This window comes from Leptosomus discolor, chromosome 18 (assembly GCF_034619465.1).
Source record: "Leptosomus discolor isolate bLepDis1 chromosome 18, bLepDis1.hap2, whole genome shotgun sequence".
Lineage (NCBI taxonomy): Eukaryota > Metazoa > Chordata > Aves > Leptosomiformes > Leptosomidae > Leptosomus > Leptosomus discolor.
Genome location: NC_141408.1, coordinates 9,984,906 through 10,000,543, shown reverse-complemented (window position 1 = coordinate 10,000,543; position 15,638 = coordinate 9,984,906). Strand labels below are relative to the sequence as shown.

Genomic DNA, 15,638 nt, shown 5'->3' with positions numbered 1-15,638 from the left:
CTTTCTGAAGCAGCGGCATTTTTATAATAAAGAGAAAGTTTATGTTCTGTTTCACTCTGTAATATTATTATAGCAAGACAGGAGCCTAAGGATGTTAAATACAGAAATGACTTTCAATCATTTTTAGACTGTGATTGCCCATAGGGAGATGTATTATGAGATCATATAGCAGGAACCTTTTATTTTAATCTCTCACTGTGTTTTCAAAGGAATATCATACTTCTTAACTGTGTACAAAGGCCCTTGTTTTAGGAAGGCTGTGGTCAGACAACTGTGTGTTTCATAAGAGGTACCTTCTTAAACATCCTAGGAGGACCAACCTCCTTGCTAGCGCTCTGTGAATACACTCTGGTGTCTCAGAGTTTAAAACACTGCCAGAACTGGCTCTACATTTCCAGAGCAGTCTAGTGACAGACTTACTACGTAAAGGGCTGTAGAGCTGATAGTACAGCCCACTGGTACCTACCACTTTTTGTGGTTAGCTGCCAGTACATAGCACTCACCTGTCATTCAGCCAGTCCCTGGATGCGCATCCCGCATTGTCTGGGGCACGCAGCACTTCCATCTTCACAGCAGATTCCCACCCTGTCCTTGGAGAAACGATGGTGTAGTGGTGCGGTGCTCTTTGAGAGAAAGGTAGATGGAAACAGAAGTCTGAATATAATTTTAAATCTATCTTGGAAAAGAATTTACCTTATTACTCTTGCTAAAATAGATATTTGTAGCTGGGCTTAAGAAATGTAACATTCACCAGGTGAATTTCGGGAAGGAGTGTTTCCAGACAGTAAAAATAAATAGCTACTGATAACAAGGGTACAGAGGTAGATTTTGCATATTAGTCATCAGGGTGCTCAGATTAGTAAGCTCTGGTTCACAGAAGATTTCTTTTTAAAATTGCAGGTCCCGCATGCTCAGACAGACAGGACTCTCCAGCTGAAGCTAGCCAGGTGTTTGAAGTGCCACGGTCAGGTGACTGCTCATGTCAGCTCTTTCCATCTGCTTTAGAAACTGTAGCTTGGATATATGTATTTAAAGGCTTTTGGAAAAGCTGTATTTCACATCTTTCTTAAAAGCTTATATCTTTACAAGGTATGTTTTATCTTTCGTCAGGTAACCTTCCGACTTGTGACCCAAGTTGCAGGTATAGCAACTATGGAGCAAGAGTTCCAGAGGACCGGAAGCATGACAACACTAGATTTCCAGGTATTGGTCACAAAGTTGTGTGTTCACTCGGCCTCGTAGTGGCTGGCAGCGTCTGTGGACATGCCAGTACTTCTGTGAGCTGAAAGTCTGGGCAGGAATACAAACACTAACTCCTGAAGCTGACTTCAAGATGAAAGCAGTGTACTCTCTGTCTCAGAAGGCCACTTTTTGTATAACAATAATTTCAGCTCACCTGCATTCAGTGATTTGACCTGGTTGTACAATAGCATCCATGCTAGACTGGAGCATAAATCTGAAGAGATACTATCAGAAAAGTATAATGAGGTTAAGGCCCTTAGTCAGCATGGGGTCAGTCCGTATTCAGCCATACTCTCACTGGCTGGGAAGCGCAGGATTCAGGACTGTGTTGGGATCTGCCACGCGGCTGGCTTTAGGGCAGCATTTGGCTTCCTGCGACACGCTGTGCCTTCTGCCTTTCAGACTTACGTCCCGTCATGGCAGAGATTCAGAACCGTTGGGCCTCTCGTGCTAGGAGTGCCTTTGATGAAAGCTGCCTCAACCTGCCACAGTTTGTACAGCTCATGGAGACATTTGTTGGTGAAGACATTTCTCTGCCTACTGTGAAGAGGCTTATTGCATTTATCAAAGAAGAATACAAACAGACAGAAGAGGAAAAAATGGAACAATTAGAAAAAATAAATATTGATAAGTTTTGCTGATCCCACGTTCAAACAAAAACCAAGCAACTGCCTACAGACACCGACAAAGTCAGCTTTTAATCTCACGCTGGCAGAGCTATTCGCTTGCAGCCTTGCGCTATTTCCTCAAGAGACCTTTTACCCCTTTGTTTTCATACGGATCCTCCCTCTTGGCCCTTAGCTCTAGAGCTGATGACAGACCCATCCTGTAAGAGGTTGTCTGTCTGTTCTAGAGCTGCACTTAGTGAGACAGCAGGTTGATAGTTAATTGTGAAAGAGCTCAAAACATTCCATTCTGCTTATTCACCTTTATAATAGCCAAGAACCTGATCTCTGACCTACTGCACTGGCATTTACATGGGAGGTTGTGGATGTTTTGGGGAGGATTTTGAAAGACGCGTGTTTGGTTTTGCTATGCGCGTGGCTGCATATGAATGTGCAGATGCTTCTTTGTGTTTAAGTTACAAGGTGCTCTTGCCATGTGTTGAAAAAATATGTTCCCCTTCAGCAAAATCCTCGTGCACAGCATCAGGGTGCCCCATACCACTTCAGCGTGCAGATCTGTTTCATGGTGGGTCTGTCCATAGCAGCCTCTCTAGCTGCATTTTCCTCAGACCACTTTCTAGTTTCCCTCTGTGCTGGTGACCTAATTTGGATGAGATATTGGATCTGACGGCTCTACTGTCCTCACGCTGAACACAGAACACACTGCCAGTATTTTGGCCTTTGAGAGAATTCCGCTCCAGCCATTTATCACTGTATGCTGGGCAAAGATTGGGTTTAAAGGACAAATTGTACACGCATTTCCTTGGAGCCCACACACTTCAGGGCAGCACCAGCAAAGTAACAATGTATGGAAATACAAACTGTCACATCTTTGGGTGTTACGAACAAGGCCATGGTTAGTTCTTGCTGGGAAGACATCTGTTTTCTGGGAAACTTGCACTTACTTGAGTTGATCTCACCTTAGATCCAGCATGCACTTCGTTTGTTCACTGGGAAATAACACTCTGCAGTGCTGATTCTGCCTGGCAGGACTGAACTGTCGGCTGTGTTTAGTGTTCCCAGATATGGTCCAGGTTTAACGATTCATCTCCAGGTCTGAGCTGTGCATGTGCAGATTTGTCCTGGCCCATAGGAATTATGAGGTCAGCATAGGGCTGCAGTTTCCATACTTGTGTAGACACCGAGCATCAGTGTCCAGGAGTTATCAAAGACTGGCTGTTCCTCTGTTGTAGGTTCACGGCATCTCTCGCTTGGCCCAACGGAAACTGCTTTTGGAGGCACTTTTTGAAAAGTGGGACAACAATGCATCTGTTTTCTGGACCTGGAAGAGGTGGATGCTGTTCTAAGCACGTTCAAGGAAGGGATGGAAAAAGAGGCCTTGAGGAAAGGTAAGGAAACAGCTCTGCTCTGAGAGTACGCCAACACAGTAGGCCTTAAATCATTCAACGACAGTGTTAATGAAGTTGTGGCAAGAACCAGTCATTTTTTGGTTTTGCAAGCAGCCATAAACATACACAGTATGATGTATAAAATGAAAAGGAACAGTTATCCAGACCTACTTGTTAATGCATAGCTCCATCCCCTCCTCCTGTTCAAGACTCCTCTGTGACAGATTCCCCGTCAGAGAGGTAGCCCAATGCTTTCACAACATTGTGATGTGTTGAAAAATTATTTCAGCTGTCATGTGCAATGTATATTTGTGATATGGCAGTGAAAAACACACGTAAAGCCTGAGGACATGTTTGCACTTTTAGTCTAGCCTGTGTGTGTTATCCAGCTATTTTTAATAGATACCTTTTACTGTGCCATCTGCGGGAACGCATCTCATAGGAGAGAACACCAGCTTTCCTTATGGGTCTCAAATAGCCCTTAGTAATCCACACTGTTACACAGCTCTCATGAATTAGATAGCAACGTCGAGTCTCACTTCTCTGTTGGTTCATTTCTCCGAATAAACTTAGGAAATTTGGTCCTTGACAGATTAGACCTGGGTCAGACAGAAGTGCTGCAGGTTCACCTGGACTTCTCTGGCAGCCTCATACATATTAACATGTGGGCACTGGGTGCTCTGAAATACTGCACTAGCAATAAGAATAGGTCTGCATCTGTGCTCGGGTGGAGAGGACTGGTTTATTCATCTCCATGCATATCTTCCTGCTGCGTGGTCTGACACACATTACTGAAAATGGCTCATTTTGGCAGAAACCAAAATCTCCTTACTCTTTAGCTCACTTGAGGCAGCTGGTGGGGTGGGGAGTGCACCGGCATGCTACAGGTAATTGCCTCCAGCCTGCACAGCCACAGAAGAAACTGCCACTTTACAGCTCCCTTGTATTGAAAGCATGCCAGAACACACTACAGAAATATGGAAGGACATAGTCCCTTCCATGAAGGGCTCATAAACTAAAGGACAAATAAATAGAAACACAGCATAGCAAAATCAATACCACCTACAAGCAACATAAAACTATTTCTAGCAGCTTTGACCTAATCTCTCAAATACATAGAGGACCAAGCAGGTTTGGGGGAAGGGTTCAAAAATATTGCACTCCTCCTGGATGAAAACACAGTGTGAAAAGTGGGTAGAATTATTTGATTTTCCTTGTAAGTGAAAAGTGTAACGTTACAGTTATAATGGGGAAAATAATTCATTATGCTGTGGTAATGAAGGCACTGATCCTGCCATGTTCAACTTCATGTGTATTTCTTTCCTCATCTCTTTCTTCAAAGACAGGAAAAAGTGGAGGTGAAAATCCAGACTTTTCTGTACCATCAAAAAATTCTCCATCCTACTTATGTCAGAAAATCAGTAATTAAATTAGAAAATACCGAATGTTCTTTAGATGATGGGCAGGATAAGACAGCATTCACAGTCAGCTCCACCATGGTTGGACCAATTAGTACTTGCTACTTCTATAGCTAAAATCCATGATAAAATGCCCCCAGACTGCTGTGGGAGAAGGAGGAGGCTCTCAGCTCCCATAAACATCAGTGTCTTGGGTGCACTGGGAGGCAATCAGGGCAGCTCCCCGCCTGCTCCTGTGCATCATTAATCAAAGCATTTCCTATTAAACTGCTTTGTTTAGGCCCCTGTATGTATTGATCACAAAATATTCCCTGCTTAATAGCGAAGTCACACTTCTACCTATGCATCTTGCTTCGTGCATCTGCTAGTCGGAAGCAGCTTGACCAGTTGCTCTCCTTGCTTTTCTTTACTTCTTCGGGTCCAACAGGATTTGAAATCAGGATGCAGAAAAAAAATGATGAAAGTGTTAGTCATGGCAGCGCTCAGGAGAGGCACTGCCAGGAGCACGATCAGGCAAGCCCAGCTTGAATCGGTGAAATCCCGGGTTCCCGAAGCCAGGAGGCTGCCTGCAGCTTCGAAAGGCTGTGCAAGAGCACCCCCGTGAGCCCGGAGCTGGGGGGGGGAGCAGCACCGGCGCTCGGCAGCACCGGCACAGCGGCTGAGCACCGCTGTTAGCCTGGCTGCTGGTTTAAGGAACATCTGAACGGGAACCGATGGGGTCAATTCACGTTTTCATCCTCAGTCTGCTAGGATTGCAAGTCTGAGATGAGCGCCTTCAGGACCTCTGGGCAGACTGGAAGTCTGTGAACTAGAATGGATTTTGGGGAATTACAGTCTGAGCCTTGTGGCATTCCTCATTCCCCCTTGCTCCAAGCCAGACCTTTCTACTGCAGCTTATTTGCCCACATTTGGGCCAACTCAGCTGCAATCCCTGGGATGTGACAAAGGGGACTGGGGCATGGCTCCACTCCCCGGCCTTGTGCAAGATGGGAAGGAGCAGCCTCCGTGCAGTCACCTTCGCTCACTCCCCTGAGAGCTAACAGGCAGCACTTCACTGGTTTGGTTGTTTTTCATACTAATGTAGTCTTCTAAACCCTGTATTTCTTATAAAAGCTCTCTTTCCCCTTTCGCTCCACATCTACATCCCTTGGTGCCGTACAGGTGATTCCGGGAGACTGCAAAACAACTGTTGTCCCGTCCTCTGTACGACTTCGATAGACCTTTCGTTTTCTTTGCTCTTCTTTTATGAGATTTAGCACGATACAAATGTTATTTCAATAATTCATCAGAGACACCTAAAGAAGGGTGATTAAAAATGATAGTTACTTTGGAAGGCTTCTAAAGAAAAGCATAATGTCTGCAAGTATGGTACATAACAGAAAATCCAGGAATATGGGAGATCTGTGAAATCATCTGTAGACTCTGGCCTTCACATTTTTAATGGGATTGATGAATAGTTTTTCTGTAAGGTCTCAACTACAACTACTGTATGCAGAACGCCTACCTGCAGCCCTGTCCCACCAGCCCCTCAAGTGTCCATAAAATCTGATTCTGATATGGAGATGCCTCTGATTTTTGCTAACTCCAAGCAGCTTTCCTATTTTCCATTGACCTTTGTTGTTTAGGTATATTGCAGAGGTACGAAACAGGCACAGGAGCAAAGCCTTGCAGGTTTCTTTCTCAGTAGGGGAGAAACCAGGCATCTAGAGGGAAAGGTGCATCCAGTCTGGAAGCTGGAGATTACTTGTCCTGGTGACAACTTACATTTAGGAGATAGCTCGAAGAAACCCAGAATGACGGGCTGGAGCACTTAACCCAAAGCCAGTTTAGGGCTTGATTCATACTTTGCACAAGAAAAGCAGAGCATTTTATTCAAATAGACTGTCTCTGTCTTATTTTCTGTTTCTTCTACTAGCAAAGAAACACCTTTGCTCCCGTTACCCACGGCTCAGCAGAGTGGGGAAGCTATCCCCAGAGGCATTCCAGACTTCCCTTGAGTTAGTTGCTTCCGAGTTCACTGGTGAGGAGGATGAACCTCTTGATAATTTGGTGGAATTTCTGACCAGAAGTGTGGAACGAGGTCACATGGAACGCTTGCAAAGCTTAACCAGGAGCAAATGGCTGCACAATATCCAGCAAGCAGCTAAGACCAGTGGAGCAAGCACGGAACCAGTTTACAAAGCGGTGTTTGAGGCCCTCTCCCAGGTACGCATCCCAGGGAGCACAAGAGTCGCGTGTGTTGGGATTGTGACACTGACTTCAACCCCATGGTTGCATGGGAAGCTGGTCTGAGGCTGGTTTCCTTGTGCTTCTCTGCACTTCGTTGGTGTTCAGGAGAGCCCATGGTTATGCACAGAAAGAGTCACAGGTCAAGTCTGCAATACAAGAATTCTCGTCCATGCTCTGCCAATCCAGAATGCGTCTCACGGATACCTACGTCTCACTTTTTGAAGAGCTGACTCAGATAAAATTTGGAAATCCATAGTTCTAGTTTTAGATCTTCGGAAATGAAACACACCAGACTCGGTCTGGGACAAAGATGGTTAATTTGTAGTGGAGATATAGTTTAATTTTTAACTTGCAGCTGCAACTTTAGATGTTTGTCATCACCATTGAAGTGTTCCTCAAAGCCAAACTTTTCTCACAGTAGCTGAAGTGTTCTTAAAATATTTAGGTTTGTAAACGTAGCAGCTCTGGCACTTCTTTGCCTGACTTTTCCAAAGAAATCTCTTATTGGAGAAGAAATCCATAGGAGTTTTGCTTAAGCACAGGTTATATTTAGGGATTATTTTTATATCAACTGCTCCCCATTAGCAGCAGTAAAAACAAAATCTGTTTTCCTTGCCAATCAAAATATGAAGTGTTTTTGCTTGTGGTCAGAGGCAATGGCAGCACAGACACACACATGTCATGCAGTTGGTGCATTACACACAAAATCAGTGACCCAGAACAGCGTCTCAGCAAAAAATGACACAAGTGCTAAGTACATGAAATAAGTGTAATGGCCAATGGCTAATGCACATAATGTAATGGGAAACATTTGGTTGCTAGGATGCGGGAGCCCGTGGGGATAACAAGAAGATCAGCGCATATATTGCCCTTTTGGAAAAGAACCAGCTCTCACCAGAGCGGGGACAGATTCTCCTCCACTACGTGGCATGTACCGCAGCAGATGCTCTGTATGTTCTAAACCAGACACTGTACAGAGACATGAAAGGAGTAAGGTAAGAAAAGCTGCAAGTAACCGTTCCTTTTTCTCAAAAACATTTGGAATGTCGGGGTACCAGGCAGTGTTTGGGGTGCACTGGAAACAGAGGTGGATAGAGTACTCCAGAGAGGAAATCTCCTCAGGAACTGAGGTTGTGGAATGATTCATTATCATATACATGCCCTTATACTTCGCATGGTCTACTTAGAACTGCTCTGTTTGGGATTTCACTCCTTTCCTTGGGGAGATTAGCTCACAGTCTAATAAATCTCATCCTTTAGCAAATGTCTATTACATTAGGCCTACATTTTCTTCTTTAAAAATTAATTCCCTTACACCAGTTTACATCCACAGGATATTTTTTGAGAACAATGCCTTTCCTTCCCTAGAGTTTACGCTATAAACAGCTTTCACGCCTCTTTACTTCTCATTTCCAAAAGCTAGATGTATTTGTCTCTTTCTTTAAATATTGCTTCTTCTAACCTACTAAATGTAACTGCTGCTTGCTTCTGTATTCCTATTCATTACATTCATCAGTTGATGATTTTAAAATGGCCTAAGGATGAAAAGAGCCTTATTTATTACCACTGTCTTTGGGATGCAAGTGGTAAATGACATATTTCTGGGTGTGCTCAGTGAGGAACCCTCTTGCTCTGATGCCAAAGAGCAAGGAGAGATCAAAGCTGCAGTGTTTATTCATTAAAGGTTTTCTGCTGCCCATAACGAACCTCCTCGTAAGTTTGGTTTTCAGCTTTGCAGCTGTCAAAGAGGGAAAGCCAATCCATGTTCCAAGAGTTCAGCTCCATGGAAATATCCACTTTTGGAATGATGACCGCCCAGTGGAGGAGAGAAAAGGTTCGTTCCTGGTACTGCCACTGCATGATGCTCGCTGGGGAGTCTTTGGCATTTCAGGACTTGATACCCTTTTGGACCAGCGTGAGAAAACCATCTTTCTGACTCATGAGATCAGTTTCTGTCAGCTGGGCGCCATCAGAAAGCAGTTTGTTAGACCACTCTTCAAAGAGCTGTAGGGCCCATGTGAATTTTACATGTTCCTTCTGTGTAAATTCAAGATGTACAAATAAGAAGAGAACTGTGGGCCCCTTCTTACTGTATATGGTGAAAGTGGTTGAGCAGAACACCGTATCAATATCTTACTGATTAGCATCTTATCTGTAATTGATTATCAGGTATCGTTTCATCAGTAATTTGTTTAAGCTTCTCCTGACTAGTAAATTAATTGTTCTTTTGTGCAAAGCCAAAAGATAGTAGCTGTTATTTCCTGAAGCTCTGGACCTCATCTTTGTGTTTGTTTTCATAAAGTGGCACGAAACCTTACTTATTACATGGCGGAATAATTATAACCAACGGCAGTCCGGATTTCTTTGGGATGCTCTTTAGAATCGGCTTCATTGCGGATGCACCGTCCGGGCAGCAGGGAGCGCAGCAAGCCAACATTACCAGTCCATTTGGATATCTATCTCCACTAAAAACCATCTTTGTCTAGTTTAGAACTTGTGGACTCTGGAGCTTTAGAGCGTTATTTGATAAGGGGCATTTCACAGTCACTTTTCAGCTTTACAAGCTCTGATTAAAGTAACTTGTTACAACCATTTTGCTCCATTTTGCTACATAAACATTTCCCCAGCTTTTTTCCCCAAATCATACAGAATTGTCTGGCTTATTTGGAGGATTCTGCTTTCACAGGGAGTTTCTCAGGCATTCAGCAAAGCCTACCACCATATCTGCACGCTGGAAAATGTTCTATAAATGACAGTTGCTGCTCTGGACTGGTTGTATCCCATGGCACCCAGCATCTACAACATTGTTATGTACCTGGTGGTGGATTACTGCAGCAAAAAGGCCTGTAGTAGTCAGGGGCTGAAAGGCTACTGTAGTGAGGACATGCCATTTCTAGCTGCCTGTGCTTTCCCACTGGTTTTATCATAAAAACTGAAGCCTGCCTTGGGACTGCCTGTGCAACAAAAGGGCTGCAAAGGTAGAGAGGGAAGTTTCCCTCTGTAAAGGAAGCCACTCTTCATTCTTTTCATCCTCCCATGTAAAACAATTCAAGAGCACTGCTGATATAGCCCTTTCTCCACAGGAAAAGGGAATATTCTCCTACTTCCATGATCACAGCTGCATAGCAACCAATCGAGCAATACGCCACACCTATCCATCCATCCATCCATCCATCCACCCATCCATCCATCCACCCATCATCCATCCGTCAGCCAAGACTGCATGTCCCTGGTAAAGCTTTGCTGTCTGGGACCTCCACAAAGGGAGGAGATTCTGTGCATGTCAAAATTATGGTATTTTACAGGAAAAAAGAAGGTCGTAGCTAATTTACCTCTTCATTCTGAACTAATGTCAGCAGCCAAGATGTGAATACAACTCGGGAAGTGGCTGCTTCCCAATTAGGTGGCTCGTAAAGGCAGCTCCCTTCCCTGCAGACCATATTCCAGTTGTTCAGCAGGCGCTCGGGCCCTGGGAAGCTTGTCACTTCATGTACAAGTGCGTTAAGAAGATGAAAATTGTATGCAATATTTAGGACTGATCCTGTGTCATCATGAAGCCTGTATGACATCTGCTGTAGCCATAATTCATCTGCTTCCTCTGATAAGCACGGTTTATGTTGGCAGCTTTCTGTTGTCATTCCAGGCTCTGCACTGTTCCCTCGTTAGCTGCCTGATAGCCGGGGCATTTGCTCCCCTCTGTGCTTCTCACATGTCAAGGCACAGTGACACAAACATGACATGAGAAAGAGGACTGCAAGAGGATGGGAAAAAGAAGGGAAACCTCCTCTTGGCCTGTGGGTGTCCTTCAGTGTGTGGGTGGATTAAACAGTCTGGCTGAGGGAGGTCCAGGGCACATTCTTCATGCATCTTGAGCAATATGCTCTGGGAATAAAACCAAGCATTGTTGGGAGATGTCTTTAAACCATCACATTGCACTTGAACGTACACCGGAGTTTCCTTTAAGAAATAAACTTTTTTCTCCCTCTCCAAGCTTCAAAATGGCTGTTCCTTTCTTGGATGCAGCTAAACCTCTCTTTTCTCTGGCAGACACGGGACTATGCTTTGCGCAAAACATTGCTACAGGTAACACGGGACAAAAAGAAATTCATAGTTCTGTTCTCCTCAGAAAAGAAAACCTCTTAAGGCAGCCTCCAGCACCTGCAATCGAACTAGTCACCTCCGGTCCTAGAGTCCAGCCTGCATCAGGCACGATCCACATTCCATAAAGCCCACGGTGATGCAACCCTGCAAGAGCAGCTTCCGGTGTGTTTCCATGTGACACTGAATTATGAAGGCGTGAGGAGTATCTTCTCTTTGAGTTTGGGCCTGCAAAAACTTAACTTCCAACTCAATGCTTACCAGCTGAGCTGCCAAGGAAGCTCAACATCTGCTGTGAAAGGTTTGCAGGATTAGAGCCTACACTGAACCATTTTGCTCTTTAGAATAATCTGTCTTTTTTCTGGCCATATTAGTCTCATTTCCTTTAACTATCCGTTTCCTTCCACTGGCAAGCTCCTCACAGACTTGTCTTTAAGTATAACATCCTTGTTGTCAAAGTTGGTTGAACAGTCATTTGCTGTTCCAGCAGATGTTTTCACTTTTTATAAAACTCTATAGAACAAATGTCAAAGTGGTTATGAACAGGAAACTGTTTTTAAAGCAAGGTTTGTTACAGTCTTATGATTTTCAGCAACTGGCTAAGCAGTATTGTCTTCCACAATGCTATTTTCTACTTTTTGTATATGTCTTGAATGATACTTAAAGCTGTGCGTATTTCAGTTCAAAGAACTAAACAATGATTTAGTAATGTAATGTCTTTGTTTTAACAAGAGATGAATGGCATCTTACTAAAATACGATAAATAAATTACCAAAAGAAACCAGAATGGTGAAGTCTAATACGTTTTCCTCTCTTTACTCTCATTTCAGAGATTACCTGTTTAAGTGTATAGACAGCTCAGAGGTCATTGGCACTTCTGTCTGTGGGGAACACCACACTGCAGCACCTCTCCGTGACCTGTGAGGACAAGCTCTTGGTATATTTGGTATCAGCATTGGACACCACCAGAAATTACCACCTCATGAACAAAAAGACCAGCAGAAAATGCTGAAGATGGCCCAAGCTGCCGGCTCTGAGATACTGAAGATGTCTTTAGAGGAAACTGAACCAGTCTATGTACTGGGTACGGTGCGTACAGAGCCAAGAGAGGGTTTTTTAGCAGTGAAATCAGGAATCTCAGTAGAACTACATCTAAAATATCATTCCTGCAAGTATGGAAAGACAAATACAGACTTTTGGTACACGTAAACTACTCCTGAGCAAGCCTAAGTGCTTAGCAGAGTACAATTAAACAGAATGTTTAGATTTTGACTCTAGTTCACAAGGTATTTTGTGCCCAAGTCCCACTGAAATCAAAGGTGTGAAGCAAGGAGCTCTGTTGCTCTCAGGGGTCTAGCATGTGCTCCTCAGAACTGCCCCAACTACAAGTTTGAATGTCAGAGTTACAGAATAACCTGCATGCCTGAACCCTTCATGGCCTCAGGACCTCTGCTTGCCTCTGAGGCAAGTTTTGTCTCCTTCTCAAGCTCATATCCATTTTTTAAAGTTTCACAGGACGCTCAGGCTGTACACAAATCAATTGGCCAAGGAGACAAGGAGCTAATCACAAAGAGGGCAGAGCCTTTCAGTCAATAACGTAAATCTTGAGTAGCAGATGTTTCTGAGTAACTCCCTGAAAGGTTTGCTTTTGATTCCGGAGGCAGAACACGTGGCAAATTGGAGGCACACAGGGATTCTCTTCCACTGGTTCATACTGCAGGACCTGCGCGAGTGTGTCCAGAAACTCGCTGCTGAGAGCTTTGCTGAAATAAGGAGCTATGCAGAACCGCCAGCTCCGGCACATAACGTAGTCAAGGCTGTGCTGTGGCTTTTCCATCCAAACTGGAAGGGCTCAGAGAAGACTGAGAACTGCAGTCAGTGTAAACTGGTGAGACTTCAAAATGTTGAGACTTCCTGTTCTTCCTCCTTCAAGATACAGGGGAATTTGCCAAGGGTGAATTGTCAGTGAAATAACTCATTACCTACAGATTTCCTATATGCTTGACTTTGCCATCTTTAATTCTGTAACTGTCCCTTGAGTTTTTCACTGCCTCCTGACTCCTTTTGTTCTCTGCATTGCAGAAACTTGATGACAATTTGATTCAGGAGATTTATTGCTTTGATCCAACTGCTGCATCTGTGCAAGTGCAAGCAGAGGCGCTGCTGGGCTGCATCACTGGTAAAATTGATAAACTAATTGTGAGATTACCAGACATGGCTCAACAATGAAACAGTGTCAGTGGCAACCTTCAGCTGAGTGCTTTTAAGGTCCTTACTTCAGAAATTAACTTTGATTTCGCAAGAGGGTAAACCACAGATAAGGGGTCCTAAATATCTGCAGTCTTTTTTGGTCACTAAAAGTCAACCTGTTAAATTTAGAATCAAAATTCACTGCCTTAAGGGGAGTCGATCAGCTTTGAAACCTACCAGAACAAGTGACCTCATTGTAAACCTCCAGATAAACATATTAAGAATGATGGTTCTTTTGGCAAGTAAATCTGTTTCAGACCTCTGTGCCTTGCCTGAGGGACTGACCCAGCTCCAAACAGCAACCGGACCGTGGGAGGACAGTGTGAGCCCTCCTCTTTGTAAACACCATCTGCCAGGTGCTTAATATACTCACTGGCCACTGACAGGAGTTGGTTTTCAGCCTGTCTTTCTCCCGTTTAATGAATGTGGGCTTTTTTGGTGCCAGAGCAGTCAAGAGCTATTACTATTTGCAATATCTCTGCGAGAGAAATGACTCTTGTTCTCACTGAGACTTCTCCCTTGATGATCTAATGCCAGCCTGAGAGGCCTGTTAAAAATCAAATGTGGACAAGACTTGTTAATTTAGCTGGGGGTACTTATGAACAGTACCCTGCCTGCTGATCAGCACCCAACACTTCATGCAGTCGTAGTTCCTGTCCATGTGTTCTCCTCATATGTACAAAACTAATTCACTGGAAGGAATGCAGCAAGCCTAGAGCATCCAGCCTGGCTCCAGTTAGGGATGCAGACGTAGCTAGAAAGAATACAGCTCTGGTAAACTGCTGGTGTGCTACAAAGCGTTGGTTTCCTAGGATGGATCTTACTAACTTATTCCGAGAGATTAGTATCAGATCAGTGGTGCGAATGCAGGTATGACTTACAACTATAGGAATTCCTTTAAAATGAACATCAGATAATGTGTATGTTCCTTATACGCGTGCTGTAATACAGAACACAGCAGAAAACAACCTACACTCTATCAACAGAGCAATCTTTAACGGTATGATTCTGTAGTGACCTTTAATAACATTTAGTAAAAGTGCGTTGAAGGATAATTACTCTTAAATCAAATCTGAGCGTGGAAAAAAATCACTTTTCTCTTTATGTATCAAATGTTCAGCATTAAAACACAGCAGAGCACTTTGCACAACAGGTGACCTACCACAATACAAAATAAATTCTAATAAAAAGGCAGTGTTCCTACGCTCGACCAGCCACTGCCAACAATAATGCTGTGCGCTTCTCAAGCATCGCCGTTTTCCAAGGTGGAATTACTGGACGTAGGTGACTGGACACTGATGGGACGATCTTCTGTTCAGTCTTGTGGCACAGTTTTGCTCACAGTTTTGACTTGGCTTTTGGAGTCACAGCTCTTCTTTGTTCCAGGCGTACCTAGAGTGGCGGGGTGGCAGCACAGCTCAGCGCCAGCCGAGTACCTGTACCACTGGGCACACACCTGCCTGTCGCTGGCAGAGATCACAAGGAGCCCACGCAGCAAAACCCCCTGTCCCTTCTGACATCAGATTCTAGTGCCCCTCCAATTAAAGCTCTTAATTCCTCATCTAACCATAGCGATTCTGGTATTGGACACCTTTTATTAAATTAAACATTGGGGTTTTTATTTTTATGTATAGCCACTGAGTATTTGCTGTTAAGAAGGTAGAAAGTCTAGTAAGGATTACCAAGAAAAAGCAATACAAACATTAAAGGAACAATTTTGCTAGTATAGCTACTAAATTTTAAGGCTTGATTAAAGGTTTTGAGTTGTTTGTATTTTAATTAATTTGGATGGGAAAAAGAGAGAAGCAGGGATGAGTTTATGACTACCGAGCTACAATGCTCATAAATGATACAGCAAAAAAATTCAAGGTTCAGTCTCCTTAAACTACTTTTTAGGAATAATTTTAAGTAAAGGCTGTTAGTCAGCATTTTGTCAAGTTCTTCTGAACACACTGCGGAAAAGCCCTACACTTTTAATATAGCAAAAAAAGCTTTCTTATTGGGATAAAGCTTGAGATTACAGCCAACTGCACTCTCTGCAGCAAGATTTCATCTTTCCAATAACGTTTCTTTTGGCAGAATCACTGTTTTAATAAAATTTGGGGAAATTAAACTTCTCTTTCTTTACTTAGCCGCCAACAAGCGACGTCTCCGGGTAGGCGATGACTGGCGGGGCGAGGGTGGCTCCTCACCCCTCGGGGGAGCGGCGGCCACCGCCTGCCGCGGGGAGGGCGCCTCAGGGTCCTCTCCCGCCTCAGGGAGCTTTCCCGCCGCTGGGGCCTCACCCGCTTCAGGGGCCTTTCCCGCCGCCGGGCCCCCGCGGCAGCCGGCGGGCAGCAGCTGGCACCGCCGTGAGGAGCCCCCGGCGCCCCCGGCTCGGCTCGGGC

General features: G+C 44.2%; 1 protein-coding gene across 1 annotated transcript in view; it reads left to right on the top strand.

Annotated features, from left to right (window-relative positions):
• The window catches only part of EFCAB5 (EF-hand calcium binding domain 5), a 32,992-nt gene extending 18,224 nt beyond the window's left edge, over positions 1-14,768 (top strand). Inside the window, 12 exon segments of the mRNA XM_086475421.1 lie at positions 1,645-1,865; positions 3,107-3,176; positions 3,179-3,256; positions 6,590-6,879; positions 7,726-7,898; positions 8,634-8,866; positions 9,594-9,752; positions 10,951-11,047; positions 11,832-12,085; positions 12,642-12,889; positions 13,084-13,180; positions 14,638-14,768. Coding sequence (XP_086331547.1) covers positions 1,645-1,865; positions 3,107-3,176; positions 3,179-3,256; positions 6,590-6,879; positions 7,726-7,898; positions 8,634-8,866; positions 9,594-9,752; positions 10,951-11,047; positions 11,832-12,085; positions 12,642-12,889; positions 13,084-13,180; positions 14,638-14,768 — 2,051 coding nt within the window.
• The last annotated feature ends 870 nt before the right edge of the window (positions 14,769-15,638 follow it).